Consider the following 26,932-nt stretch of genomic DNA (forward strand, 5'->3'; position numbering starts at 1 on the left):
AAACCAGGCATAGAAGTGTTGTTTGCCGAACTCAACGTCCCCAAAAAGTTAACGTCTGGACTGGTATTTTAGGAGACCACATAATAGGTCCATTTTTTCTTGAGGGCAACTTGAACAGCAGAAAATATCTCGATTGTTGCAGAATCATGTTCTTCCCGCTATTATCAATGTTCCTGATATAAATCTGGAGAATGTTTGGTTCCATCAAGATGAATGTTCAGTTCACAACGCACGAATAATTCGGGAGTATTTAAACAATACTTTCCCGAATCGAGTTATCAGTGGAACAGGTGATATTAAGTGGCCTGCGCGATCTCCAGATCTTACACCACTGGACTTTTTTTTGGGGATATTTAAAAAACACCATCTACGATCTCCTGAGGCTAGGGCAAAAAACTTGGATGAATTAAAAACTCGAATAAGAGAAGTCTCCAATTCTGTTACAGCAGAGACTCTGTCATCTGTCCGCAGGAGTTTTTATGACAGATTGGGGTATTGGTCATACGCAAACGGTGGTATATTTGAACCATTTCTGAACACTGTAGGGCATAAAGAAATATTTTACATTTTCTTAGGAATTATTTTGTCATTTCGTTCACTGTTTATTTTGTCTATGTTAGTTTTAACTTTACGACATGTGCTTAACTATATAAATTTTAAAATTTTATACCTTACTATTTTGTAATGTTGTACATTGGGTAATTACTCTTTGACAAATAGATAATATATTTTTGTTTTATCTTGTGTGTGTTAGCACCAAACCAGCAAATCGTTACAAAAAAGTGACAAAGTGTCGCTTTGACTAGAAGTTACTCACAGTACCGAAATAGCTCATCGTTTCGGTCCGGCAAGTCAAGAACGCATGTACGAGAACGGGACGGGACAACGGGAATTATTTAACATGCATCTGATAATATGACAACAAAATAATAGGTGACTGTCATCTATTACGGCGATATCTCATAACCCTGGAAACGTTACCGTTAAATAGCGATAATTTCCATCTCTATATTAAATGAAATGCCATACCTCACCACTTGCTTACTAAGCTTACTCTTGCTGAGCGGTGAGGTTCCAAAGTAAACGAGAGGGGAAGGCTGAACTGGGAATAGTAAGCAATAAACGAAAATGTAGATAACCACTGCCGGTATTTTAACAATCGTATTAGGTTACCTACTCCTTGTAAATGAGTAATTTCCAAACTTTAATTATTTGTTTGAATCTGCCGATTGACGATTAAACTTCGATACTATAGTGGAATAGTAAGCAATGTTGCCGATTTTAGAGCTTCCTTCAATGTCCTATACCAAATTACAAAGTAAACGCTCTATCGCTGTAAACGCTGTATCTGCAAACATCTCCAACTTCATAGTATGTATTTTCAATCTGTTCTATCTTTGGTTTAGTTCAATAATATTGTATTCCTACCTACACTAGGGTGATCAAATAATCAAATCATAAACTTGAAAAAACGGGACAGATCCAAAGAGGATTTGGAGGCGATACTCTTAAGAGGCCTCCATTGAGACGTAACCATTGAAACATGCTTTTTTTAGCTAATTTGAGACACATTTTTCAATTTACCTATAAATATGTAATTTAATTTAAAATGTGGGGCGTATAATAAAAACAACGATTTTGCAATATAAAAAACGGGGGACAATCTCGTTTTAACGTGACGTTTGATCGCAGAAATTATCAGTCTTGAACCACATTTTAAGAAATATACGGTGAAAACCACCTTTGAAGAAAACAAAATACTAAAATTTTTGAAAAAAAGTCGTTTATCAAGGGAAGTTTAGCAAAAATCCAATGTTTAAAAATCTTCGAAGCAAATTCAAACATAATTTTGAAAATCACAGTAAAAATAAATGAGTATTAATAATATTAACCCTTTCGCTGCGTCAAATAAATACATATCGCTGACCAGTGCGGCAGTAGTTTTTTAACACTAAATGCGATATTTTTTCAACAATTGTTTTTTGTACATATGTTAAAACGGATTATTATAATTTTTCTTCTGAATTTTTGCAAGACGCACATGTGCGCTGTACGCAGTTTTCAAGGAATTTCTTTTAAAAATGCGGAGGACGCACTTGTGCGCTTGATACAAATTTTTGTATTTAGTAAATTAAATCGACTTTTTTGATCTAAACTAAAATTTTATTCATTCAAACAGGATGTAAAATAAACAAATAACATATAATGTAAAATAAAAGTATACAAAATATTAATTTTTTCCTAATGTCTTTCTATATTGATACATGATATTCTCTGAAACATTTGCCTAAGCAGAGGCCAGGTTTATCGGGACATTCTTGACAATGATAAATAGTATCGTTACGTATCTTATTTGTATTGCATGTCCGACATTTTTTTCTAAGAGTTTTACCACGTTCATTATGTAACTCAATTTTTGAAGGTGTGTGGTTTACACCCGAAGTAACTGCTACTTCTGCCGTTACAACTGCTGTTCCTTGACATTTTTCTGGTAATAACTTTCCAAGTATTGACAATCGAAACTTATAATATGACATTTTGTTATTTCCGTGGTACTTATTATACAATCTATAAGCATTTTGCAAATATAGCTGAAACAGATGTATGCCAATTTTTTTGTACCAACGTAAAGTTTTGCGTGTCGGCGGATAATAAGAAGACATTTGGTCTTGAAGATCTACTCCGCCCATATATTTATTATATTGAATGATTGGCAGTGGTTTAATTTTCTCATCCCCTCGTCTATTTCTTACGGTTACCATCTCATTTTTATATTCAGTTGAAATGTAAATGATATCTCTTTTGTCTCGCCATTTTCCAACCATTACGTTGTTGAGGTACATACTTTTGGTCTGGCCTTTTTTTAACTTTGCGTCTACGACGTTTTTTGGACAGCCTTTCCTATCTTTTCTCAGAGTGCCTGTACAAAAACTATTTTTATCCAGTAGTAATTTGGCCAAGTTATAACTATTGTAATAGTTGTCCATATGAAGCGAATGTCCATGGTCGAAAAAATTACGCATTAGGTGTAGCACCACTCTTTCTGTATGAGACTTACCAGCAGTTGCATCACCTGCACCAGCATATATATGGATATCCAAAATTGTTGAATCGGCTTCTGTCAGCATATAAAGCTTTACTCCATACTTATGTCGTTTCTTAGGGAGATATTGCTTGAATACCAGTTTTCCTTTCCACAAGATCATAGATTCGTCTAGAGATAAATACTTTCCTGGATAGTATACCTTCTTCATTTTGTTATTAAAATGATCTAGCAAGGGTCTTACCTTATATAGTCGATCTACTGGAACTGGTTCATTTTCTTTTACATTTTCGGCAAAATGAAGGCATCGCATTATAAGCAAATAGCGGTCTCTACTCATGTATGAAGAAAAACAAGTCGAAAATAATCTATTTTTCTTCCAGTAGTCTTGTATGCTAGGCAATTGGATTGTTCCTGTATGGAAGGTTAATCCAATAAATATTAGCAATTCCGATATTGTTAATTCCTTCCATAGGGAAATCCTTGAACGGTCACATCCTTTGCTGGTAGAAAGAACTTCAACTGCATAACTGTTAGTTTGTAAGACAATCATATTTAAAAGTTCATCGTCAAACAACAGCCTAAACCAATCGTACGCACTATCACCAGGACTATCGACTAACAATCCACTTCTTTTTGTAAATGGAATTTGTTTCATACCGCTAGTTGGAGTCAGACAAGGTGACTCATTAAGCCCACTGCTCTTTAATATAATAATGGACGAAATAATAGAAGCAGTACGTAAAGGTCGTGGTTACAGAATGGGGAATAAAGAAATCAAAGTATTGTGTTATGCAGACGACGCCGCATTAATCGCCGAGACAGAAGACGATCTCCAAAGATTAACACACATCTTTAATACAACAGCCAAGAAATACAATATGATAATATCAGCAGAAAAAACCAAATGTATGACAACATCTAAATACCCACTACGATGTAAAATCGAAATTGATGGGAAAATAATAAAGCAGGAAGCAAGGTTTAGATATCTGGGAATTGATATAACCAGTTACGGAGATGTTGAAGAGGAACTACGACAACAAAGCTTAAAAGCAAGTAAAGCGGCGGGATCTCTTAATGACACAATCTGGAAGAACAAACACTTAAGACAAGACACAAAAGCAAGAATCTATAAAGCAGCAATTAGACCTATATTAACATACACGGCGGAGACAAGGCCTGACACATCTAAAACGAGACGACTACTAGAAACAACAGAGATGAAAATACTCCGACGAATATCAGGGAAAAGTCTGTTGGATAGGGAGAGGAGCGAAAACATAAGAAGATCATGCAACATAGAAGACATAAATGGATGGGTGACAAAACGGAAACAGGAGTGGAACGAACACATTAGTAGAATGGCAGAGGATAGGATAGTACGAATAGCACGAGATAAGTCACCAAATGGACGAAGAAGTATTGGCAGACCAAGAAAAAGGTGGTGCGATAACCTAAACAATTTAGGAGGATAATATTGAAGAAGAAACAGGCTTTAAAGCCTACATACAAGAAGGAAGAAGAAGAAGAATTTGTTTCATACCGCTAGTTGTTTCGGTCCATTCATTGTCTGTAATCTGTACGTCAGGATTATCTGCAACGGTATTATTTAACTCGTTCTGTAGTACATCATCCTCAGTATCACTTCCAGAAGAGTCTTCCGAAACATTTTCAATTTCAACTAAAAATATTAATTTCAGACCACAAGTTTATTATTACATTTATTTACTTACAGTTATCTACATCAGAGTCTTCATAATCTTCATCTGAGTCTGAATTATATAAAAACTGCATCAATTCCTCAACACTCAGATTTTTTTCATTTCTCACTTTCACGGTCTTACGTCTTTTTACGCCTGAAGGTCCAGCTTTATTTAAATCAGCCATTATTATACAAATAATTAAACTTATAATCACACTAAACCGTTTGAAACGACAACACCTTTGAAAACCTAACTATGTGAGTAACTGATCTGCGACGCCACCTATGAATAGCTCTGCAAACCTAACCACATGATTCACCGAGCCGCGACGCCACCTATGAATAGAAGTGACCTTTAATAAAATGCGGACAAAGTTTCCTTGATCTCCTGAAACTGAGTCAATTTTAAATGTATATGGAAATCACCATATACATAGGCCGCTCATGTGCGCCATACGCATTTTACAAAGAAATAGGAGGGCGCGCATGTGCGCTTTACGCAGCGAAAGGGTTAATAATGGGTGTTGCCGCCTCTTTGTCTAAGCTGGCCACTCACTAACGGATATCGAAGAGGCCATGGCATGCAGGCCAGGACTGAAGGCCGTTATTTGAGTAGTTAAGTTAATGAACTGCAGTTGAGACGCCACATACATGCAGTTTTCTGATCGAGCGTGCCAACGCCTTTACGAAAACTGCGTGTATGTGGTGATTTTGGCTTCAGTTAACCGCCTGTCAGTCGCTCGGCCTCTTCGATATCCGTAAGTGAGTGGCCAGGACTTCTTGGAGCAGGTTCGACAATCCATTTATAATATCCTGGATATCACAGTGGGGGATATTGTGCCGCTCCTCTACCGTAAGTACCGTAGCCGTCTTGGGCTCTCCGAAGGATGTAGGGGCTATGGTATTTACGGGATTCTATTATACGATTTCGGGAGACAGGTTCATACACCCGCAAGCCAGGCCAAGGCCGACATCGATGTACTACAATTCGAGATGACCGCTTCATTGTCAGCAACGTGTTGAGAAATCGCTTTTGCACTGCTCCTGAAGCTCATACGCGTCTTTTTGAGATAAGAAATGTTAGTGTGAGTAAACGTACCATTAAAAGAAGACTGTCAGAAAGAAATTTGAGGTCTTTCCGTCCAGGTCGCGCCCCACAGCTACTCCCACAACACCGTAGAGCTAGACTTGGTTTTGCGCGAGAATATGCTAACTGGACTGTGGCGGAACGGAAGAACATACGGTTCTCAGAGCAGAATAGACCAGCAGAAGAGGTCCAGATGGACGTCAGCTAGTCTGCAGGCGTCAAAATGAAAGGTTTGCTCTATGATCTATGCGTTATAACCGAAACAGTGGCTTACCGAGGAGGGTCAATAATGATTTGGAGAGGTATTTCTTACGAAGCTCGAACGGATCGCGTTGGATAGAGGCAGTGTGAATGCTCAAAGATACATGAAAGAACTACTCCAAGACCATGCCATGCCTTTCGCACCGTTCATTGGTGAAAACTTTAGATTAATGCTTGACAATACCATTAAATGATAATGCTTGACAATTGAACACCTTGGGACAATCTCAAAAAACGACTGCGGTAGAGGAGTGGAACAATATCCCCAATCGGCTATACAGGATATCATGAATGCATTCCCAAACCGTCTCCAAGAAGTCCTAAGGGCCAGAGGCGGCAACACTGATTATTAATGCTCATATTTTTTTTAATTAGACTATGATTTTCAATTTGAAGGTTTGTTTGAATTTTCTTCGAAGATAACCCGGGGTTATTCTTAACCCCTGGAGCAGTCGCGCCGTTAGAAAAAATCTAACATTTTATCCATTTTCGAGATAACTTGATGAAAAATTTTGCAACATAACTTTCCACTCATAAGTGCCTCGAAAAAGATTGTAGTAATGCGTAGGTATTTTTTGTTTTCCCCGTGCTATTTTCCTTTCTATATCTTTGATACACGTACCATCTAGGCTTATCATCGACCCTATAAATACTTAAAGTCTCTCTTAATAGTCCTTAGAATATTAAATTTATTCTATAAGAAGTTAGACAAAACAGCCTTCGTCATTGTTTTTATGAAATCAAATAAAAAAACTACATCATCAAGTTATTAAATATTTAATAAGCATGATAGATCCGTTACCTCGACATGCTCAAACTACTTTAAGCTACTGATTCTGGTCTTATTTGCCTAAATTATGGTAATGGCATCCTAAAACAAAGATGGTAGTCGAAAGTGATCCGGATAAGCGTCAGTCACTCACCTGAGATTTGTCATAACCGGAGCTGAGAACATTTTTAAGAGGAAATTATGATGATGAAGGTTTGTAATAATGCATTATTTACATACAGAGAGGATCTAAATTATGGAATAAATTCATTTTTTTATAAAATGGACGACTGGAGAAAAATACAGGTCGATTTTTATTTTTAAATTCATTATCAGTTGTTTGGCATATTATATTTCATACTAGTGACGTCATCCACCTGAGCGTGATGACGTAATCAATGATTCTTTTAAATGGGAATAATAGGGGTCATATGGCACCTCATTTGAAAGGGTGTTTAATTCTCTATTCAGTAATATAAACGATAATATCATTATTTATACAGGGTGACCAAAAAAATAATTTTTTAATTAAATTAATTGACGCAAAAAGAAGAATGTATGTAATTTATTTAACTTAAAATACATTGTACGGCTGTCAGTAAATAGAAAAAAATGTTTATTTCACAAATAAACATTTTCTTTTCGCTTAAATTAAATCACAAACAGCCTCCCACCTATCTCTTGGCAGTTTGAACATTAATTTAAGCGAAAAGCAATGTTTATTTGCCAAATAAACATTTTTTTTTCTATTTTCTAGCGGCGATAGAATGTATTTTGAGTTAAATAAATTGCATACATTCTTCTTTTTTCGTCCACCCTTTATAAATAATGATATTCATGTTTATATTACTGTATAGAGAATTGAACACCCTTTCAAATGAGGTGCCACACAACCCCTATTCCTATTTAAAAAAATCATCGATTACGTCACCACGCTCAGATGGATGACGTCACTAGTATGAAATATATGCCAAACAATTGTAATTTGAAAATAAAAATCGACCTGTTTCGGGATTTTTCTCTAAAGTCGTCCATTTTAGAGAAAATGAATTTATTCCATAATTTAGATCCTCTCTGTATATTTTAGTGTTACGTCGTCAATTTAGGTTTTTCGTCTAATAATTTTATTTTTTTAAATCAAATCGCATGATATACGCTAGGGCTCTTCTTCTTCTTCTTGACTGGATTTACAACTTCGGGTGAGTCTTAGCCGCATCCAATATAGCATTACATCTTACATCTTCTACGATCTTTGCCCTTTTATTTCCCATTGTTATACCCCAATTTTAGATAAATCGGCTTCAACATCATCCTTCCATCTTTTTCAGGCCTATTGATCTTCTACCGTCTGGTCTCTCAAAAAATACTGTCTTGCTCTGATCTTACCACATGACCTGCCCATCCTGTTGTCCCAGGATGCCCACATGACCTGTTAGCTTTTTTCATGTCTGATGATGTTCTCAGTAGGTACCATGCACAGTTACCAATTCAGCATTGTGACGTCTTCTCTACTTTCCTGTCAATTCATATCTTTGAGGGCCAAATATCATTCTGAGAACCTCCCTTTCAAATATCAGCAGCTAATTTATTTCCCGCTGATGCAGAGTCCATGTCTCACTTTCATATATAACAACTAGGCGAATAATTGACATGTCTTCTTCTTAACGTGCCCTATCAAGTCCCATTGACGTTGGCGATTAACATGGCAAAACTGTCTCTGTCTCGAGCTATTCTATAAATAGTTGTTCTGCTTTCTTTATTCCTGTCCGCTCCCGGATATTCTTCAACCAAGAGGCCTGCTTTCTACCAATTCCTCTGCGTCCTTTGATTTTACCCATCATAATAAGTTGAAGAATATTATACCGGTCTCCCCTTACTACGTGTCCAAAATAGGCCATCTTTCTATATTTGATGTTATCAAGCCGCTCGCGGGCAGCATTTGCTCTCTTAAGGACCGCCACATTTGTCAGCATAGCCGTCCATGGTATTTTCAGTGTACGTCTGTGCAGTCACATTTCAAAGGCCTCCAAACGATTAATGGTGGATATTTTTAATGTCCATGCTTCGACACCATACAAGGGGACTGACCAAATGTAACATTTAATCATGCGCTTTCGAAGTTGAAGTTTCAAGTTATCATTACAGAAGAATGACCTCATTTTTAAAAATGTCGTGCGGGCTATCTCGATTCTACATTTTATCTCTTTATCTGGATCTAGTTTTTCAGTAATATGGCAACCAAGATATTTAAAATTGGGTACTCTTTGAATTATATGACCATCAACATATAACCGTGAATCTTGATGGGCCAAACGGCTAAATACCATGTATTTTGTTTTTGAACAGTTTTTCTTTAGGCCAAACTCTCTTCCCACTGTGTCAATGGCATTTAAAAGGTGTTGTAATCCATTCATATCATCCCTTAAAATAACTGTATCGTCTGCATATCTGATTGTATTTATCAAAAGTCCATTAACTTTCACACCCCATTCCAAATTATGCAGCGCTTCCTTAAATATTCTATCTGAATATAAATTGAATAACAGTGGGGACAGTATACAACCCTGTCTGACACCTCTTTGTATTTTGCATAGTCTGTTGATTTTCCATTTATGCAAGCTGTCGTTGTTTGACGCCAGTATAATTTTTCTATAATTCGTACATCTTGACTATCAACTCCTTTATCCTTTAATATTTTAATTAATTTGTGATGTTGTACTCGATCAAAGGCCTTCTCATAGTCGATAAATACAGCAAAGACGTCTTTCCTTTGATCTCGGCATTTCTGCAATAATACGTTTAGTGCAGAGTGCGTCCTGGGTTCCCAGTCCATTTCTGAAGCCAAATTGTGTTTCATCCTGGTCTTCTTCACATTTATCTTTGATTCTACTGTGGATGATACGTAGAAATATTTTCAAAGTGTGACTCATAAGGCTTATCATTCTATAATAGCTACAGGTTTTCGGACGTTGTTCTTTTTGGTAGGGTTATGAAATCGGACTTTAACCAATCTTCAGGCATATCACCAGTCGAATAAACATAATTGAAAAGTTTGACTAGTATTCCAATGTTTTCCTCATTTATGAGCTTTAACATTTCTGTAGGTATGTTATCAGGACCAACGGCTTTCTTGTTTTTTGACAATTTTATAGCATGTAGTATTTCTGATTTTAGTATTTCTGGTCCTTCACCTTCATTTAAAGTCTCCAGTTCTTCGGGTTTATCAACATTATACAGTTCATTTATATAATTATACCAGGTATGTAGTTCGAATTTCGTGTTCGTCTATTATCATTATTCCCGACGAATCCGTTATAGTATGTGGAGTTTTCTTATGACGAAGACCAGCTACTTCTTTAACTTTTTTAAACATATTAAACGTATCATGTTTTTCATTCAACTGTTCTAATTCCTTGCATTTTTCCTCCATCCATTTTCCTTTAGTTTAATTTTATGTTTAATTAGTTTCTGGTTTTCTTTTTATTCTGTCTTGTTATCTTTCAGTTTTCTTGTCTGCTCCATCAATTCCAGGATTTCATCAGTCATCCATTGTTGTTTTTTGTGCCTCTGCATCGCTGTTGTATATTTTTTCCATTACTTTCCAGGTAAGATCTTTAAACGTATTCCATATTTCTATATTGTTTAATTTGTTGAATTCTTTAGCTGATTATTCAGGTCATTTTCTATTAGCGTTTTGTTGGATGCTGAGATATGCAATTTTGGTGTAATGGGGCTTTCTTCGACTTTTTTGAGCTTCACTTGACAATGTCAGCTATTAGAGGGTTATGGTCTGAACCGATATCTGCACCAGGATATGTCGTTGATTTCTTGACACCATTCTTAAATCTCTTATTTACTAGAATATAATCTATCTGATTTCTAATTACCTATATGAAGCGAGTTAGCTCCTGGTCCCCTCCATGTGTATAATCTTCTTTTGTGTAATTTGAACCATGTAATTGACATATACAGTCTTAATTTAAATTGTCTTTTTAGCAGCTTAGATCTTAATAATGATGATAGGAAGTATAATTCTCTGTCTATTTCCCGCAGCTATCCTTGCTGAGACCTCTTTTTCTATCATCTGTGATTACCGCTCCCAGACATTTAAACTCATTTTACTACTTCGAAGTTGTGGTCATTAATAGTTATGTTCTGCTTAACTACTGGTCTTGGATTTTTGGTTACTAGCCTGTATTTCGTCTTCTCTTCATTTATTCGAAGACCTAGACTACCTGTTTCCTCCTCAAGTTGTGAAAACACCTCTCTCACGTCTCTTGTAGAATGAGCCACTGCATCTAGATCATCAACAAAGACCAACAATAGTCTTAACTATTGTAACTATACGCTAGGTTTTCTGAAAAATCATAGAATTCGCAGGATTAAATACTGGATTTCGTCACAATCTTCTTGTAAATTCTCATAGAAACTTTAGGTATAGAACAAAGCCCAAAAAATTTTCACAAACGATTTTAATTGATACAAACAATACATGACAAAAATAATCAATTAATAACACAAGATACCATAAAATTACAGGGTATCCTGCAACTTTAAAATACCTATCATGGGGAAAATCTAAAATAATAGCCTTATTTAAATCAGGGGAGAAACCAGAAAATAACAATAGTTACAGACTTTTTTCCATATTCTGTCACATTTGAAACAATACGGGAAGTATTGTTTCCATCCAGGCCAAAATAGAAAAAAATGTCGACAAGCACCTCATCCCATAACAAGGAAGATGCAGACCCGGCATAGCTTGTACCGGTCAAGTACTCGCACCGACGGAAGCATTGAAGAGGGCTTTGAAGAAAAATAGTGGCTGCTTTCGTAGATCTGACAGCAGCCTATGACATAGTAGGGCACCAGGCACACACTGTTCCACAAATTGTTCGACACTCCCAATGACTACCGTTAGGTTGGGTCTAACATTCTTTATTTTAAAACAGGCGTTTTTTCATAATATAACAACCGTAGCACACCCAGGGATATGGATGATGATCACAACGGTGATGAGGCGGAGAAGGAGTCAGACAAGGAATCCCTGGAACTCAGCAGCTAGTTTTTCAGTATTTGCATTGAGCGGAAACCATATAAGCCGAACGGTCAATATAGAACAGTGAACAGGATACAGGATAGACTGGATAGAGTATACAGTATACATAGCGGTAAAGAAAGTGATGACTACTACCTACACTATTTTTCCCAGAAATACAATATTGTCGAATTAAATGAATGAACTAAATGATTGATAAAGACGTTGTTGTCTATCTAATTTTTTCAATATTTTTTTTGTCAATTTTTTGTTAATCGCAAATATTCAAGGAGAATCTATCTGTTGCAGCTATCCTACAGCTTATCCATGAGTGTGTGTCCGGTATTTTGTAATGGTACATCTTTTCTGTACATTAAAAGTATTGAAAATTGGCAACTTCTTCTTCTTCTTCTTTCTGCTTCCTTAATAGGCTCGCGCCTGTTCCATCTTCAGATGCCTCGGATGCCTCGAATGCCATCAGATATCCAGGTTGTCACTCCATCTCTTCCTTGGCCTTCCTATACTCCTTCTGCCGTTTGAAGCAGTAACACTAACAAATACTAACTGCTTCTCATCCTCCAAGGAATCATTGTAATATCCTATATGGGTAGTTTATGTGTTAGACTCTCAAAGGAAGAGTCAAAAACACAATATAAGGCAAAAGTCTAGACAAGACCAAAGGTAAGCATGTAAGCCATGTACAAATTACATTTACACCTTAGAACAACACACAAAAAAGAATGACAAAAAATTAACCAGTTCATTTAGTAGGTATTTATTGACCTCATGGGCTCATAAACCTTAATATTGTAACGGTACGAAGGTCATTGATATATCACCCCTTAATTTTTTTGTGATAAGACCGTAAATACGCCCCTAGTATTATTTTTGTTCCACTCTGTATGCTGAATCCGTTTCGTAAATTGTACTGTGATTGTGTGGAATTGGATTATCTGATTCTCTTTCGTTTCTCACGATGTTAAATATTGTGTATTTTGTCGATTTTACGTTCTCAGGATTTTAGCGTGAATATTATATCTGTTTTCGTCTGAGGGACCTTGTTAGGTTTATTTTATCTAATGCCGTCAAAAGGATTTTGGTCATAATTCTTTAATAAGTAGAGCATTTGTTTGTCTTCGGCTAAATATCAAAAGAGTTTAATGTTTTTTTGAGACTGATTTCTGTCCATTAGAGATGGAATGTAGATAAGTGCCTCTGAGTTGTTTGTGTCAATTCAGTAAGTTCGCACGTGCAGTATTGCTGACGATGTGAGAATCAGGATTTCCATGGGAGCCTAGAGGAAACTGCTTACAGATAATGAGTATTTTCTTATTGGCTGAGAAACATGCACGGCGTCGAATTAGAGGTTTAACGGAGAATGATTTTGCTTTTCTATTGGCCAAGACTTTGATTGATGGAGTGAATTTAAGTCGGAATTGGGTCGAGATTTGTCAATGGGAGGATTGCATGATCTTTAGAAAGAGCGTTGAATTTTAGAAGATTGGAGTTTGGGGAAGATCGGGACATTCAGTTTTAGTTAGAGCTATCGACAAGTCAAGAAGTGGAGTTAGCCTCGAAGGGTCCGCTGCCTTGCAGCGACACCCGGGTTACCAGTTTGTGTTGAAGTTCCAGTTAAGTTTGTGCAATTTTATTGCAGAAGTTTTTGTGTTTGAGTTAGTGTTCGTTCCAGTATGGCCTAAGCAAGCCGCAGGCCACCGCGTTCCGCTGTTTTTAGGCGAACGCAATATTTTTCTACCAATGCCGTTATACTAATCTTTCCTTACATGCAAGCAGAAGTTAAGAAGTTTTCTTTTTGAGTTACTAGCTACAACACCCTAGTTAAAGCATGAAGTTTGCTTCTATTCTAGTATTTTTTTATCCAGTTTAATATACTGAAGAAATAATAAGTTTCTTCAATATTTTGTTCGAGTAGTGCTAACTTGTTTTTGAGAAATACAATCAATGCTGAATTTTTATATGAAATATGAATTTTTCTATGAACTATGAATTTTTCTATGAACTATGGAATTTTTTTATGAACTATGGGAAGTAACCTGATGTACTTTTATTGTATCAATTCATTTGTAAAGTGACTATAGTGAGTGAATTTGTGCCTTGGACTTAGAACAACCAAGAACATTCAGGACTTAAACAAGGTATTATTTTTTCTTTGTAAAACTTTTTATTTTTTTTGGTAATCACGTAATCTGGTACGTCTCTATTTTTAACACCGTAAGAGATCACAGATTTAATTTTTTGTTTCAATAAATAATGTTTAATTTTCAAAATATAATCTTATTATTTGTCTTTTCCTTCTCTCTTGTTTCGTAAGTACAGTTGAGTAGAGGCATAGATAAGGTAAGTCACGCTATATTTGCTTTCACGCCATATTTGCTTTCATATAAAAGTATTTTATATATTTTATATTGACTTTTGTTGTTTAATTTTTGATCTAGCTATCTTTCTTTTAATATTTCTATTTTTTGTATATTTTTGGTTCCCATAAGGTAACCAGTGGCGCCCAATATTTTATTTCTTTTTATTTGACATTCTTATTTTGATTTTTCTATTATTTTTTAGTTCTAAGCTAATAAGAGCATATTAATAACATCTTGTTAAGAACCACCCCACATCTTTTCCGATTCTGAGCAACCGAGGACTTGTTCTCCAAATTGTGTAACACGTCCACATCTTTATATGACTTATCAACATCTTGTCAAATTCTATTTCCCTTTCTTAGGCATGTTACAATATCTACACTACAACTATGGTAAGCAATATCGATTTACTAAAACTTAAAAATGCAACTTTGCGTTTATATTACATGATTATTTAATCAAAGTACAGTATTTACAACCCCAACTATATATTCTGAAAGAAATACTAAACCTAGCATCTACAAAAACATGCGTGGAACTAAGGAAGAACCCCGCAACTACAACATTACTTAGGTAAAACCCCGCATATACTTGTCGGAACCTGCAGTTACTGTGTTTATTCTAAGCAATACCCAATCGTGGTGTTTTTGCTACGCAATTGGCGCGATTTATCAATTTATTTAGTTTCTTGTTTCTTCTCAACTTGTGTATGGTGCGGTTGTGTTAGTTTGTGTCTGCAAAATTGATTAAGAAATAACGTAAAATCTTTAACGTTGAAAAGCAAGTAGGGTAAGTAGTTGAGATTAAAAAAATTAGCTTAAATACTTTTTCTAGTTTTTTTGTAGGTACATAAGTTAAAAAAAAATTAAGTGGTAAGATTTTCCGTCACAAGCAAAAATTAAAAAAATAGAGCCTCGTCCTTACTTGGCGAAAATAACAGAAATTGTTGCCAACAAGGGATCATTTTCTCTAAAGTACAAGTTAACAAATAAATTCGATAGTACGTCTGAAATGAATTTTCTTCAAAATAAAGTTTTAAATAAAAAATTTCCCAGCCCTCAGGCATTGACATCTCCATGTGGGGTATCAAAAAATAAAAAAGAGACCCTTATTAAAAATCTCAAAACCATAATGCCTTCAAATAGATTACAATTTTGGCAAAACCTTGACGAAGATAAGAATTAATAAAATAATTTCTTTATATGTATATTTAATTTTTTTGCTTTTGTATTAAATTTTGTTTGTTAGGGTTAATTCGGTCTAATAAATGTGTTTTTTTTTATTAAATATCGATGGCCTAGAAGCAATACCTCGTACGTGCATTGTCAAAATTTGTGGTTTTTAGCAAAAAACTTTTTATCGATAGCCTAGAAGCAATACCTCGTAAGTACCAAAAATCAAGGTACATAAGTTAAAAAAAATTAAGTGGCAAGATTTTGCGTCACAAGCAAAAATTAAAAAAATAGAGCCTCGTCCTTACTTGGCGAAAATAACAGAAATTGTTGCCAACAAGGGATCATTTTCTCTAAAGTACAGGTTAACAAATAAATCCGATAGTATGTCTGAAATGAATTTTCTTCAAAATAAAGTTTTAAATAAAAAACTTCCCAGCCCTTAGGTATTTACATCTCCATGTGGGGTATCAAAAAATAAAAAAGAGACCCTTATTAAAAATCTCAAAACCATAATGCCTTCAAATAGATTACAATTTTGGCAAAACCTTGAGGAAGATAAGAATTAATAAAATAATTTCTTTGTATGTATATTTAATTTTTTTGCTTTTGTATTAAATTTTGTTTGTTAGGGTTAATTCGGTCTAATAAATGTGTTTTTTTTTTAGTTAAATATCGATGGCCTAGAAGCAATACCTCGTACGTGCATCTGTCAAAATTTGTGGTTTTTAGCAAAAAACTTTTTATCGATGGCCTAGAAGCAATACCTCGTAAGTACCAAAAATCACGCTTTTGGCGCCGCAATACTGACATACACCTTTTCTATCAATCGACAGACTGGTAAACTTTTTAATAAAAACTTGCAAAACAAACATTTATGTTATAATCGACATTAACTACCATAGCAAAATAAACACATACGATGTATTGCACGGAAAAATATTTAGGTGAGGTATTGGCAAATGATGAAAAGTACGACATTCATTGCTTTGCGCCTTTATACTTTTTTGGTGATTGGTAGAAAAGGTTTAAATCAATATTCAAAAACTCATTTTGTTGTTTAATTATGTTTTCTATAACATATTGCTGAGAAAAAACACCGCATATACATAATATCCGTAGATGCTGTAGTTTTACTTAGCAATTCCTAATATTACTTACAATTTTTTCCCAGTATCTGCCATAGTAGGCATAAAATTAGGATAAACTACTGCTCCTTTTTTTAAACACAGTTTATTACAGACTTATTGATATAAAGTAAAATCGTTTCTAACCGCATTGCTGTAACAATTTTAGCACCTTTTAAAAGTTAGAGATTCTTTGAAGTCCATTTACTCATTTTGATAAGTACTGCAGATGCGGTGGTTTTCCTTAGGAGGGCAGAGTAGTAGTAGGTAGTAGTAGTAAAAAAAAAGGAAAATACAATTTTTACAAAATCTAAAATAAATATCCCCAGCATCAGCCAATGGAATTATCAAATCATTCTACCAAGTATCGTAAGTACTACCTACATGGTCGCAGGAGAGTAAACACCTCTAATGATACTAATGGATTGCTCTGATTTCCGTAGGCGAGTCACTACCTTAAACAAATATATGATCAGAACAATCAATTTAGGGATATTGTTATTCCGTTTGTAAACAGTCCACGCCGATATATATGTACACATGAGCCCACGTTCGTCGGTACAAGACACCTAAAAACCCGTTTTCAAGTCTAGACTATAATCTTTGTGTATGAGTATGTAATTCAAGATGTATTTGCTTGCTATTCACCTTAAAAAGAGAGTGGTAATAATGTTTTTAGAGAGAATATGGTGTAAACATAAATCGTGACTTCGTGACAAAATCAAAAGATGGAAAGAATTAAAATATATCAGTACTAAATTGCATATATGTAAGTTTAAAATTATTTTCTTCTATTACCATGTTCTCTTTAATCGTAATTGCTGATGGTGATGATAGAATATTAAGAAGTGTAATGTCATCGATTCCAGTCATTTAACTACAAAAGAAGGTTCAAGATGGCTCTGTCCGGATTTAAACGAATTAATATTTAAAACAATATTGTCCAGGAAATAATGACAAGATGCTTTTCGTGACAAGATGCTTTTTTGCACCTTTATATTGTTCTGACACCGACACCAGACATCCAAAATCACAAACCAGGGATTAGAATTATTGCCAGAAGTAACACCATACGAAGTCAAAAGACATTTTCAGAAATAAAAATAACAAATTTCCTAGCGATGATGGAGTAGTGATCGAGGCAATCAAACAGGGTGGAAATAAAACACAATTTCACAAACAATAATCAAATTAGTTTGATTTTTGTGGAATTAAAATATTAAAATACAACAAAATATAGAGTTAGAAAATAATAGATTATATAATGATTTAAAGAAATTTTGGTGGAAATCAAAATGAAATCGAACACCGCTGTCCTGCGCGCAGCACCAAAAATTAATGTTTATTTAAAAAAATTCCTGACGCCGTGGTAGTTAACCGATTTTAATTTTTAAATTGCACATGAAAGGTACAGTATTCTTCTATATTTAAAAAAAAATCAACTTTTTATCTGCTTTATTTTCAGTCCTGAAACATTTTGAAAAAATGATTTTTTTTTGCGACCCCTGGATTTCAAAATTTATTTTGCAAAATCTATTGAACCAATCTTAATCAAATTCTAATCAAAGGTCCTAAGCGTAGCATACATGGTTGAAAACCGTAAAATGCGAAAACTTGTTTTTTATGTTTTTTTCTCAATTATTGCTATTTTGCAATATGGGTGACAACTTTTAAAATTTTTTACCAATCCTATATTGTAGTAAATTTAATTACGCAACTTTTATGTCACTTCAACTTTTTCCTGAAGTGAATACTTTTAAAGTTATAATCAAAAAACGAAAAAAAAATTCGAATTTTTCCTTCATTTTTTGATATTTTGATTATTTAAACAATGTTCCGGACCTTTTTGAGTGGGAGGATAACTCAATTATTATTATATGAGTCAATTCCAAGCAATTTCTGCAAAAAAATATGACTCACCTCTCATCCGCCCTGGACTATGATTGGACTAATACTACTTTAGCAAATGTTATAGTTTTGCAAAATTTTGGAATGTGTTTAATTCGTAGAACAATTTTTGTTTTAATATAGATTTCAGTCCTCTACAAATAGTTTATCATGACTTTTGATGTAGGTAGTGTTTCTCCCTTACGCGACTACTTGAATAATTACCTAGTATGAACCTTAGGATTGAACGAACAAAAAGGCATTCGTTAAGTGCTAACTACCATGGGTTTCTTAGATAAAATAAACTATAAAATTGTTAAAGTATAGAGCTGAATACAAAACTAATCGAGTCTCGTTAATCGTGATTCGACAACAAAAAGAGTTAGATGAAAGAGCTTCAATTACACTTTAGAAAGCAATTTCGTTTAAAATCAGTGATGCGGCAATATTGCGCTGCGCACTAAATCTTTATTGGTCTAGTTTTTCTGTTTGATAAAGTAATAGTACGCCTTTGTAATGAGATTCTGGCAAATTGATACATAAAGGTAATCGGTGAACAATGGACTGTTAGGAGGACGCATAAGCGGAGATCAAGGCAGTGTGGAGGCCAATATGGCTGACACAACTACTTATACACAATATTTTTTGTCAATTCCTCAATTCCTCAATTTCTCACCTCACTAAGTTTTTGCTCTTTTTTTAACATTTGTTTAATGAATAAGCATCGATAACATGATTACAATCTGGTTACAAATAAATGACAAATTACCAATGAGAAATTTAAACAAAAACCTAATAAATGACTACTATTCTTTCGAATTAAGAGGTATGACATCTCTTATGTAAACTAAAGAGATAAAGCACTATTATAGCATGCCTAGACGCAAAAAAGAGTATGCTCTGCTTTATACTACTATCATCATTCTCTTTGCCTTATCCCTATGCAGGGCCGGCTTCACTAATTGCATTTCTCCATACATTTCTATCTTGGGTCATATCAATATGAATCCCCTTTACCAACACGTCCTGCCTAATCGTCTCCCCCACGTCTTCTTTGGTCTTCCTCTCCTACTCCTTCCAGGAATCTGCACTTCAGCAATTCTTCATATTGGGTGATTAGCGTCTCGACGTTGAACATGACCAAACCATCTCAACCTATGCTCTCCCATTTTGGCATCAATTGGTGTCACACCCAGACTTCCCCTAATATACTCATTTTTAATTTTATCCTTTTATGTCACTCCACTCATCCATCTAAGCATTCTCATTTCCGCCACATGCATTCGTTGTTCCTCTTTCTTTTTCACTGCCCAACATTCAGTTCCGTACATCATTCATCATAGCCGGTCTTATGGCTGTTTTATAGAATTTTTTCTTCAACTTCATTGGAATTTTCTTTTCACACAGCACACCACTCGCTTCCTTCCACTTTATCCATCCAGCCCTAATTCTACTGCATGCATCTCCATCTATTTCTCCATTACTCTGTAATACCGATCCCAGGTACTTAGTGATGAGCGAGACTGGTCTTGGTCTTGCGGTCTTGGTCTTGGTCTTGCAGCAAGACCAAGACCAAGACCAAGGCCAAGACCGCCTTTTCGTTGCAAGACCAAGACCAAGACTAAGCTTGCAAGAACAAGACCAAGACCAAGACCGAACCTTGCAAGACCACGCAAGACCAAGACCAACCTGCAAGACTCTTGCACTTTTTTGAGAAAAATTGGTTTTTATTGTAACATTGTAACATTGTAAGAAACCTTAAAAAATATCGAATTTTTAAAATACATATTATTTTGGTTATATTTTTAAGTCGTTTTGATTAAGTCAAACGGTTTGCATTTTCTGAACCTTCAAAGTGTCCAGAAGGCAAGTTTTCAAACGACGACAGTTCAAGGACAATTGAAATTACTTGTAAGACAAAAAAATGTAATTATAGATAGGGTAATCCATTAAAAAAAAATGCAATTAAAAATGGTTTTTATGTACCAGTAGTTTTCGCTTTTTTGTCTAATAAAAATACTGACACTTATTTCAATTCTTTTCGCATAATCGAGGAAAAATGTAGGTCGTTAAATTTAAAATGATTACAAAAAATATCATAATAGATTTTGAAAAGGGATTCACAATGCTGTGAAAGCATTGTGGCCTGAATAAAAAATAACTGGTTGTCGATTGTAATGTGTCAAGCTTGGTATCGCAAAATCCAAAGCTTAGGTTCAGTTTCTGAATATAATGACAAAAATTCCAATACTGGGAAATTTTTAAAATTATTTTTTGAATTAACTTTTTACAATCAACGAAAGTTGGAAGTTGAATTATTTGTGAAAATCCCGGATGACAAACGTGTAAAGAATTTTACTGATTTCATAGTTGAAAACTATTTGGAAGAATCTAGGTTTTCCCCAGAAAGGGCCAGTAGTACAAATAGTATGTGCCGCACTTGAAATGCATGCGCATCATTTCAGTGTGTTTTAAATTCTAGTTTTTACTACCCACATCCGAATATTTTCAACTTTTTAAATGTCATAATGGGTATTCAATCCAGAAATATGTGAAAATAAAAAGTGCGAATAACTCGGGCTACGAGAGCAATGTAGTTTAAATAAAATTAAAGAACTGCAAGATAACAAATTACAGAATTAAGCGTTTATAACTCCCCATTAGGTTTAGTTATTATGTTACAATATTAGGTCTATAAATAGGTATGGTAAATATGTACGTATTTACTAAAAAGTATGTTTTAGTTAGTTTATAAAAAAAGTTAATTATATTAAATAATGATTAAATAGAGAAAAAAATATTTGATTTTTGTGTTCTCTTAAAAAAATTTAATTTATATTCTTACATTTGACCCTCCTAGGATAAATACTACAGTGTTCGGGTGAAAGGAGCAGATCATTATCTGTTAACAACTATAAACCGTTTATCCATTTTCGTAAAATCCGTGAATTGAAGGTCCCAGACGATTTGTGGCACCTTTACAAAGCTTTTTTTATTTAACATTTTAATAAAATACAGGGGCAATAAACAATAATTCAGACTCAAGACGTGGTCTGAAGGCAGGCGGCAGGTATCGACAGCATGCAAAACACAACGTGACACAACGGAAGGCCGGCAATTGCAACAAGGGTTGTAAATGCAGGTTTTTCCTACTGATAAACATTACCATTATAAAAATATACTCTAATCTCTTTATATATGTAGAGAGAAATAATTAATAATAATTAATAATAATTGGTATCCGTTTGAAACTACATTCTACATTGTGTTAAAATTTTAAAGCAAAAATATAGTTTCATTCTTCACATCTTTATTTATTTCAATGTACATTTTATTCGAAATTGTTTGGTTCAAATTATTACTACCAAAAAAGCAAGACCAGCAAGACTCTTGCAGCAAGACCAAGACCAAGAACAAGACCGGCTAGTACAAGACCAAGACCAAGACCAAGACTGCCTTTTAGCTGCAAGACCAAGACCAAGACCAAGCTTGCAAGAACAAGACCAATACCAAGACTAGCCATGTCTTGGTCTTGTTCTTGTTTTGCTCATCACTACAGGTACTTAAAACTATTGCTTTTTACAATCAGTTTACCATCCAAAGATACCATTTTATTTGTAGTAACTCCATCTTTAAATGAACATTGCAAATACACTGTCTTTGTCCTACTAAGTTTTAAACCTTTTTCCTCCAGAGCTCGTCTCCACTCTTCCAGTGTTTGTTCTAAGTCTCTTTCACTATTTCCTACTAACACGACATCATCAGCATACATTAAGCACCATGGAATGTTACCCTGTAGTTTCGCTGTTATCTGGTCCAAAACTAATGAGAATAAATACGGACTAAGTACCGAGCCTTGGTGCAATTCTACTTTCACATGAAATTTATCAGTCTCTCCCACACCGGTCCTAACACTAGTCGTTACTCCCTCATACATATCCCTCACAATCTTTACATATTCACCAGGGACTCCTTTCTTATTGAGTGCCCACCACAGAATCTCTCGAGGAACTCTATCATATGCTTTCTCAAGACCAATGAATACCATATGAGCGTTTGTTTCTTTATTCCTGTATTTTTCCATCAACTGCCTTATAATGAAAATTGCATCTGTTGTTGATCTGCCCTGCATAAAGCCAAACTGATTCTCGGATATTTCGGTCTCTTCACGTCACGTATCCGTCTATCAATTACTCTTTCCCATATTTTCATGGTGTGGCTAAGCAGTTTTATAGCCCTGTAGTTTGTACATTGTTGTATATCTCCCTTGTTTTTGTAGACAGGTACTAGTGTACTGCTTCTCCATTCGTCTGGCATTTGTCCAACTTCCATAATTCTATTAAATAAACCTGCTAGCCACCTTGTTCCTGTTGTCCTTGTCCTTTCTTTATTTTTTGAACGCGCTTGCTGCTTTATAATACTATGTACTTAATAATTCGAGCGGCTATCCTTTTCAATCATCTAGTTGGCCCAGTAATATCGAGGATTTGGATTGCTTCAATGTGATTGTCCTTATGGAGGTCATTGTTGATTACGTATCAAGGAGCATCTACAATCTATCAGTGAGTTAATGGCAACAAGTTAAACCACCTCAGATTTTCTAACGACATCGTGATTAGTGATTATAGCAAGCACATTCTAGGAACTACAAACTATGGTGGAGGAACTCACAGACAGATCCAAATACGTCGATCTAAAAGTGAATATGATAAAAATAACAACAATAACAAACACAGAAGACCCAAGATGTATTATTATAAATGGCAATGAGATAATCCAAGAATATAATCTACCTACAAATAGGCCAAATTCTGAAAGTGGACAAGGAGAACCAAAGTGCGGAAATCACTAGAAGAGCAAGGCTGGCATGCAGTGGCGGCTCGTGGTAATTTAAAATGGGTGTTCAATTAAGGAATGTAATTATATAAATGGTGAATAAAAGCCGCAGGCAATTGCGACACAGGCGAAAAATTAAAGTCTTTTATTCATTTTCTATACCCAGAATCTAATAATTGGCGAACATCAATATTGCCACTATCTGAGAGTTGCAATTCATTTTTTAAATGAATTTGGGAAGATCCGTGTTTTTTAATTTTTGTTGATAAATGAGATAAATCCCGAACGCCCGTTTTTGTCCACTCTGAAGTAATAGTTTCATTTTTTGAAAATACTAAACATGGAAAACAAAACAAAGAACGTAGTTTATCACACCCGCACAACCACGAAGTTTTTTTTATATTGTTGAACTTTAAAGCAACGTTTAAACTTTTTGTTTTTCATAGCACTTTGTGGACCATTATTTTTTATAAGAAGTCGATTTTCAAAACTATTTACATTTTCTTTTATAAAATCCACTGTATAAGGCTCCATCATAAAACTATTAATATTGTATTTAAGATTTAACCCTATTTAACTAGAACCCACAACAGAAAAAATTCCAAACTGTGAACCGAAAGGCTCCACTGGTCTCTGGGTGCACTGCACAAATCATCACTGTTTTAGGGCCAATTTGTCATATCAAGTTCAACTCCAGTTTAACCTGAACTTTTAGTGAACGTCAGTTTAAAGTCAAAATCGTCTTTCTCAATTCACGTTCAACCGATGGCAGTTTAAACTTGAACGATGCTTGAACGCTGGAATTCGGCCGTTCAAAGATTTCAGAACCCAGTTCAGATGATTTCATGTATTACGCATGCGTTTTATTAACACGAAACTCTGTCATAATATAAATATAACGTATTTTATTATATTAAGCCTAACGATAAACGATAACATTATTTTTGTTTTTATTACATTTATTTGTAATTATTAAAATGACTATTTGACCATAAATACTTAAATTTAACTTTATTCAAAAACAGCATAAAAAAGATCGTACAAAATGGCGATAGTTTTTTACCTTTTGCCATCTATTATATTTCTATTATATTATATTGGCATTTCTCGAAAGCTGTAGAACGTGCACTCACAATGAGAAACGCATTCCAAACAAAACCGAAGTTCAGCGGTGAACTTCGTTCATCTGAACTATAGATTAACGCAGGTATGAGAAATCGACCCTTAGATAGGCGAAAAGCTTTTTCACCGATTTTAAGATTTGTCTTTCTAACTACAGGGGTAGGTTAGTACTGGCTGGTTCAATTTGAATTCTGTACCAGAGCATAAGTATCTGCACTTGCCACGTGCATCCAGCGACGTAGAGCAAATAAATATGATTAATAAATAAGCTTATATTTTAATGATTCTATGAGATCAAAAAAAATATTTTAATGATATTTTAATATTTATGAGATTTAAAAAAACTGTATTTTAATGAACTTTTATTGGGTGTTCACTGTACAAGTGAACCAGTGGAGAAACCGCCCCTGCTGACATCGCCAGGATTTGGAAAACTTAGTTGGGTATTTAAGAACAGCTAAATACCTCAACACTTGAGGAGCAAAGTTTTTAACCGGTGCATCCAGATATGAAAGCTGGATCACAACGAAGCCAAATATAATCAAATTAGCCACAAAAAGGCACAATTTTAGATATACGACTGTCAGATAGAAAGAGAAATGAGTGGATAAGATCAGAAACAAAAGTCGATGATCAAAACAAAAATTACAAAACTCAAATAGAGCTTCGTAGGCCACACTGCTAGACAAAAAGACCAACGTTGGAACACCACAATACAACATTGGAGACTTCATAAAGGTGGGTGACTAAGAGGAAGGCCACAGATGAGATGGGTATGTAAACGAATACGTACTGATATGTACTGATGATGTACTGATCTTCCTGAAAGATTCGTTGGTTTGGAAGAACACTGTTACAAGTCGAAAAGTTCTAATTTTCAGGAGCGACGTTTTAAAATTTTAATGTGCTAGTTTTCATTATAATTTTGGTAAGGTAAAAAATAAGAGGTAAAATCTTTTACAATATTAAAGAGCCCATTATAATCATTTAAATATAAATAGAAAGACCTTTCTTGTTCTCACCTTTCTACCTCTAATTAGCATTTGTAACAGTTTTTCCCAAAATTTGTTGAAATGTATTTGCTCATAATAATTCTATATAAACGCACATATCCTATAAGGAATACTTACCTAAGAAGAAATGTAAACTGTCTTGCATTAAATATTAAACACAAAATCACAAAAAATACGTTGCTTTTTTAACTTGTAACACTGTTCTAAAAAAAACACGTGGTAACTTCCTCAACAACTGAAACACAACTATATTGCGACGCTCTTCCATAAAATGTAATGCATGAGTTTGACAAAGTCAAACTGTTATAAGTCGCCATCTAGCGGTAATTACATGAGTGCAACTTCTGACAATTTTTCCCATAATAAAGTTTAACATTTAGAGTTGGTTAGAGGGTAAACCTCAAAAATGGCAATTTTTGAGTTGTGACGTTCTTCTTCCAAACCAACGAATGTTAGGAACCAATAACTTAATTTTCGATAAGCATAGGGATTAGGTTGATTATGAGTGATTAGGTATTAGGTATACATTATTAGGCGATTAGGCATTTGGTATACAGGTTAATGGCATACTGGTTTATAATGAGCGATTATAGGAGGCATTTGTTCTCCGTTCCTTTATTTCAAGGGGTGTTTCTATACTTAATTCTTCCTTTTGATTTGTGATTTAGTGTATGTAATATCTAAATAAATGTATGTATGTGCTTATTGACATTTTTCTCTTTTTGGATTACTTTCAGTATTTTGGATTAGCAGTGGTATCATGGGCTTTTATAGGCTACGTAAACTAAGCTTTCAGTCTATCTTGTTGCATTGTACACAATGTACGAAGTGGTTACGCAGTACTGAGGAAATGATTAGAATTATTTGTTGGCAGAGGTGTATTACTCTGACTCATTATTCGGGATAGGTGGAAATTAGACTTTTGTTGTAGAGTAAGAGTCGACATTCGGCAAACTGAACTATATACTCAGAAATCAGCAAATTCCACTACATCTTAGATCTAAAGTTTTTGATGCATGCATTATTCCGATATTAACATATGGGACACAAACATGGACAATCACAAAATAGAATATGAACATACTCAGACTCAGAGTCACTCAACACGCGATGGAAAGAGCAATGCTTGGCGTATCACTTAAGGACAGGAAAACAAACACATGGATAAGACAGAAAACCAAAGTCACCGATGCGGGATGTGGTACAAAAATCATTAAAATTGAAATGGGAATACGCTGGACATGTAGCTAGAAGCGATCTAAACAAATGGCACAGAACAATTCTAACCTGGAGACCATACCAACACAAAAGACCCAGAGGCAGACCTCCTATCAGATGGACAGATGATCTGAAACGAACTGCCGGGAAAAATTGGCTACAAGTAGCATACAACAAAAGACAATTGAAAGGAAGATGTGGACGTGAATGGCTAGATGAAAAAGAAGAATAAGAAGAGTCGACAACCCACACTACTTCACAGGTTCATTATTAAAT

The 26,932-nt window shown here is 34.8% G+C and overlaps 1 protein-coding gene across 1 annotated transcript; it reads right to left on the reverse strand.

Moving 5' to 3' along the window:
- Window positions 1-2,579: 2,579 nt before the first annotated feature.
- Window positions 2,580-3,701, reverse strand: LOC126880729 (piggyBac transposable element-derived protein 4-like; the record flags this gene model as incomplete). Its single annotated transcript, XM_050644777.1, has 1 exon — window positions 2,580-3,701. A coding segment is annotated over exon 1 (1,122 nt), but the record flags the coding sequence as incomplete, so codon positions are not given.
- Between the last annotated feature and the right edge of the window lie 23,231 nt (window positions 3,702-26,932).

This window comes from Diabrotica virgifera, chromosome 2, assembly GCF_917563875.1.
Source record: "Diabrotica virgifera virgifera chromosome 2, PGI_DIABVI_V3a".
Lineage (NCBI taxonomy): Eukaryota > Metazoa > Arthropoda > Insecta > Coleoptera > Chrysomelidae > Diabrotica > Diabrotica virgifera.